Raw genomic sequence first — 5812 nt, forward strand, 5'->3', positions numbered from 1 at the left:
GCATAATCCATCTGCTCCGGTGACAGCCACCGCCACATGCCGTGGCATCTCCATCACCACCCTCGTCAACCCCAAACCTCTCATTCGTTCTTCACGATACACCTCCGCCGCCAGCCACCCCAAGTCCACCACATTTGCACAAGTCCATAGTGACGCACCAGCTTCTCGACGTCTGCATGGATGCCGACACCTGTGAAGCTGCAGCTAGGGTTATTGAGGAAATCGATGAGAGAATGAGGGATGTAGTGTGCGTTGATGATCTGGAAGACGGGACAGCGGTCGATGAAGCATAGTTGTATGATGGCAACTCGGTTTTCAACGGCCGAGAGGAAGCTACGTGTGTCCACCCCACGTCAAGGCCGACCTCTGGACGGTGGTCCCAAATTAACACAAAAATTACTAATTAGATGAATGAAAAAGGAAGAAGCAATGACATTAATCTCCTCATACATAAAAATTGGGAAACCAAAACTTACATCCATAATACAAATGAAGGCTTTGTATATGCGTTCTTTCCCAGTTCTTCAAGTCCATACAACATATACAAATTTCCCCCAAATTTCCCACAAATTTCTATCATACAAAAACCACCTCTACACATTAATTCTCACTTATTTTCTGTGATTTCTTGAAGCATTTCCACCACTTTTTTCATTTTTGGTCTCTTGGCTGGTGTGGTGTCTGTGCACATTAGAGCCACCTTTAGTCCTGCAAGCATTTCTTTTCTCCAACCAAACGAAACCGTGCTCAGCTTCGCGTCCAGTATCTGCTCAGGGGTTTCGCCTCTCGAGGGTGCACCCTGAACCCACTTCACCAAATCCACGCCCTCCCCAAACTCTTCGTCAACTGGGACCCGCGTCGTCAGTATCTCGAGTAAAACGACCCCGAAGCTGTACACGTTCCCTGGAGCCGTCACTTGCATTGTGTATGCATATTCTGGTTCAAAACAAAATGGTTTCAGAGACCAGATTCTTGAAATGGTGATCAGTTCATAACACAAAAGCAAATAAATCAAACAGATTTCAAGATTTTTGAAATGGTAATCACTTCATAACACCAAAAATAAGGAAACAGATTTTCTTTTGTTAGCGTCAGGGCCCGCTTGCGCGCACCTGCCAATCCGAGAGGGACCTAAGGATAACAGCCAAGAAAATCCCTGGTGGCTCTGAAGAGATTCAAACTACCGACCCATGGGAAGGAGCCTCAAGGCCCGGGTTTTATTTGTCAGTTGAGTTGGTTCTCAAAATTCGTGAAATGGTAACAATTACTTCATAACAGAAAAGTGAAGAAAAAGAATTCAAGATTCTTGAAATGGTATCAGTTCATAACAGAAAAGTAAAGCAACAGGTTTCAAGATTCTTTAAATGGTAATCAGTTAATAACACAAAAGTACAAGAAACAATGTTTCAAGATTCTTGAAATGGTATAGTAATCACTAATCAGTTCATAACTGAAAAGTAAAGAAACAAGATTTCAAGATTCTTTAAATTGTAATCAGTTTATATAAAACAAAAGTGAAGAATTAAACAGATTTCAAGATTCTTGAAAATGGTAATCAGTTCATTACAGAAAAGTAAAGAAAACAGGTTTCAAGATTCTTGAAATGGTAGTCATCTGTTAATAACACCAAGATAAAGAAACAAGATTTCAAGATTCTTGAAATGGTAGTAATCAGTTCATAACAGAAAAGCAAAGAAACAGGTTTTCAAGATTCTTGAAATGGAAGTCGGTTCGATTTGTACCTGGAGGAATGTAACCAAACGAGCCAGCAACGGCACTGATGCTAGCTGTGCCACGTGACGGATCCAAGAGCTTCGAGATCTCAACTTCACCCACCAAAGGCTTGAAATTGGAATCAAGGAAAACATTCCCAGAAGAAATATCGAGATGAATGATAGCCAGATGATGCAGAAAAGCCAACCCTTCTGCAACCCCAACAGCAATCGAAAGCCTCACCGGCCAGTCAGGTTTGTACACCGGTTCTTTGCTAGATTCATGAAGAAACTGAGCCAGCGTTCCATTGGGCAAAAACTGGTGCAACAAGAGAGCCACATCTTCATATATGGCAAAACCAATTGGTCTGATCAAGTTATCATGGCAAAGATTACTGAGTCTCTCAAGCTCTCGAATCATCTTGTTTTGTTGATGAAGTATCGTCTTGTCCACGGATTTAAGCCGTTTGACCGACAATGTCAATCCCGAAGGCATTTCTGCCTTGTAGATCGTACTAAACGTCCCGCTACTGATTTTGTTCGAATCTTTTAACGTTGCTTTCACAACAGCGTCAAAGTCTATAGCTTGTTTCAGATTCTCCACAAACACATTTCCAGCTATTATCAACGGCTTGTTATTATCATCGATTTCTTCATCTTCGTTCCCAACTGTTTTTGCCGCCTTTTCTTGCTTTTCTCTCATCATGAACAGAACAACAACCACGGTAACGGATATGAACACCAACAAACCCGAACCAATTACAGCCAACACGATTCTGTAAGAAACCTTGTGATGGAAGGTCTCGTTAGTATCATTTGAATTCCCGCATAAAGAATTCAACGGGTATCCGCAAAGACCTTCGTTCTTCCAAAAGCTCGAATTTGGGCTCTTTTGGAAAGGGGCAAAAGTAGGTATCGGACCAGTGAGGTGATTATTCGCAAAGTTTACATCGATCAAACTTAACATGCCCCTTAACGCCAAAGGGATGTTGCCAGTGAGTTGATTATTGGAAAAATCTAAAGATACCAACTTGTCAAGCTTTCCCAAATCAGGAGGCAATTGTCCATGAAGATGATTGAAGCTCAAATTCAAAGCTATCTGCAAGTTCTTGATTCGACCGATTTCTGGAGGGATTGTTCCTGTGAGATAATTACCACCCAACTGCAGTTCGAGCAGCTTCGCACAATTCCCAATCTCGTGAGGTATTTCCCCGATCAGCGAATTCTGTCCCAACAACAAGTATTGCAATCTTGATGAGTTACAAACACTTTGAGGTATGCTCCCATTGAATCTGTTGTTACTTAGATCAATCTTGTTAAGATTCTTGTTGCTAAGAAGTGAAGTTGGAATCTCTCCAAAAAGACTGTTCCCAGAAACAAGCAACTCTTGAAGATTGATCATTTGACCGAAAACCGGAGGTATGATCCCGCTAAATCCATTTGAAGCCAAATTCAAGAGAGTGAGGTTAGCACATTGAGCAAACTCCCAAACAATCTCACCAGAAAGATTGTTGTTATCTGCTTCAAAATAAGTGAGGCTGCTAAGATTACCAATTCCTCTTGGGATGTTTCCTATGAGATCATTGTCCCCAATTCTGATGCTAGAAAGATCTTTACAGTTTCCTATCGATTCGGGCAGACTACCACTAAGTTTGTTCTGAGTCAGAACCAAAGACTCTAACTTCCCCATAGCGAAAACACTCTTCGGGATCGATCCTTCAAGATAGTTAGAATGAAGGTTCAACAAATGAAGTTCTGATACCGAACCTAAAGTTTCGGGTATCTCACCACTTAACTCATTCTCATAAGCTGTGAACACCCTAAGCTTGGTCAAATTTCCCATCCAAATGGGTATACTTCCATTCAAATGATTGGTAAAGATTTGAAAATCTTGCAACTTTACAAGCCCTTGAAGCTCATTAGGTATTGATCCTATGAGTAAATTGTTTGAAAGGTTTAATGACTTCAGATTTCCGAGTTTGCCCAATTCAACGGGGATTGAACCATCAAACTTGTTGTAGGACAAATCAAGAACCTCAAGATCAGATAAGTTACCAAAAGATCGAGGAATTGATCCATGGAAGGTGTTAAAAGACAAATCAAGCCATTTCAAGGACTTGAGTTGAGAGATTAAAGTGAGGTTACCTTGAAGACTTAGATGTGAAAGAACAAGCTTTTCAACCAATGAATGATTGGAGTTGCAAGTAATGTGAGGCCAGAGGCAGTAATTTGAGGTGTTCTTGAGCCCATTATCGCCCCAATCCAGCAATCTAAGCTCCTTTCCAATGGCTAACAAAGTGATAAGATCGTCATCATCGCCATTGACGACTTGAGAACTCACAGGCTTCTGACAACATGAAAGAAACGCAATTGCCAGAATCAAGAACAAGAACAAATTCGCCATTTTTGTAAGGGGTGTTTCTTCCACAATCCACACCCACCGAAAAAATCGAGTTCTTTCCCTCTTTTCTTGAAAGATAATGCAAACCCCACTACTTTTTCAGAGAATTTTTATGGAATTATGCTTCGAACATGAGTGGGGAGCAGAGATTATACTTGAAAAGATACTAAATATTCACCACCCAGTAAAGCATTTTTCAACTTCTGGAGCAACTAATGGCTCAAAATCAAGAAAAAGCAAACAAACCCTTTATTTGAAATTGAAGGGTATCAAGGGTTTATGATCAAAAAGCAAAACCCCAGATGGATGAAGATCAAGAAGAGTTGAAGATGATGGGTATAGTTTGAGTGAAGAATAGCATAAAAAGCCATGAAAATGGGTGCAGACGCTACAACATAGACATAGTAACTTCTGCAGATACAAAATATATGAATACTATTCAATGGCTCTACACAAGGAAAGAGACGATAGCCCTCTTTGTTTTTGCTCATAAACACACAGACAGATAGAGAGAGAGAGAGAGAGAGATCACGACTCTCACGAGTCAAAAAGAGAGAGTATATAGGTCTTACTGTGTAATCTGTATATTCTTTATTTCCTTTTTTTTATATTTAAATATAATATTCTTTTTCTAAACGTTTTATTTCAAATACTTTTACGTCGGAAATAATAATAAAAATATATATTTTTTAAGTATTTATTTTCAGAGAATTGAAGAATTTTAGTACTTTTAATACATTCTTTAAAATTTCTCAAAAATAAAGAATTACAAATAATATTTACGAGTAATTTTTGTATTTTGAAAATATTAACGAAATCAAGATTGTCTATACTATATTATAAAGCATTTGACGAAAAATTTTAAAAACTATTTTTTATGCATAAAGTATTGTATATTGATGCATATTACTTAAAATTCGAGATTATAAGTAAATCGTGCATAAGTACAACTTATTAAAACTTAATGTTTGAATTCGTATAACTAACTATAGATAAATATAATCTAATATAGGATAAAGATTTAATTTTAAATATAAAATGTCTAAAATATAATTAGGATAGTCATTGAGTCTAACAAAGTATTTAATTATTATCTTTATAAAAATTATATTATTAAACCAAAAAATAAAAAAATACAGTGAAAACGAGAAATTCTAAATGGTTCGTTTGGTACTAATATCAATATTTTTTTCATTTTTTATGATATTTTCATATTTGTATTTTATTCAAAACTTTAAAACATTATCGTTTTCTCAAAACCACATAAAACTGTATTATAACATCGACTTAAACAAAAAAACAGAATGAAAACATTAAAATCAAGATGTATCTCGCTGCAATGTGCGAGTACCCTTCTAGTATTATTGAAATATTTGGTAGATTCAAGATCTTAATAAATATTATATAAAATAATAATACAATTAACTCGATTGGTGAAAAAAAATAAGCCCAGAAAAAAAAAGAACAATTTCTCTTACTCAACAATTGTTGTTGAAGAGTTCTTTAAATTTGCAGTTTTACAACCGTCTCTTTGCTACTTTCTCTATTTTGTAGTACCGTTAACAAAAGTGGGCTAAGATTTTTAAAATCTTACTTTTCCCCTATTTGAAAATCTGTTCGAGATACTTTTATCATTTGTCTCTTTTGACCTTTGGAGTCAAGCTCAAACCAATCAGGCATCACCCTTGTGGTTAACTTC

At 37.3% G+C, this 5812-nt stretch overlaps 1 protein-coding gene across 1 annotated transcript; it reads right to left on the reverse strand.

Moving 5' to 3' along the window:
- Positions 1-431: 431 nt before the first annotated feature.
- Positions 432-4269, reverse strand: LOC112513326 (leucine-rich repeat receptor-like tyrosine-protein kinase PXC3). Its single transcript, XM_025119559.1, has 2 exons — positions 1743-4269; positions 432-936 (listed from the first exon to the last, which is right to left on the reverse strand). Exons 1-2 carry the CDS (start codon positions 4114-4116, stop codon positions 608-610), a joined length of 2703 nt encoding a protein of 900 aa, XP_024975327.1. The 5' UTR covers positions 4117-4269; the 3' UTR covers positions 432-607.
- Positions 4270-5812: the final 1543 nt, after the last annotated feature.

The sequence above is a fragment of the Cynara cardunculus genome (genome assembly GCF_001531365.2).
Source record: "Cynara cardunculus var. scolymus isolate 2C chromosome LG 5, CcrdV1, whole genome shotgun sequence".
Classification (NCBI taxonomy): domain Eukaryota; kingdom Viridiplantae; phylum Streptophyta; class Magnoliopsida; order Asterales; family Asteraceae; genus Cynara; species Cynara cardunculus.

Bases quoted from the DNA above. Each gene is read 5' to 3' on its own strand.
- LOC112513326 (XM_025119559.1), bottom strand. From the start codon at position 4,116: ATGGCGAATTTGTTCTTGTTCTTGATTCTGGCAATTGCGTTTCTTTCA. The intron at 937-1,742 runs GTACAAATCGAA...GTTTTGAACCAG, and splicing joins GTTTGGTTACATTCCTCCAG to AATATGCATACACAATGCAA.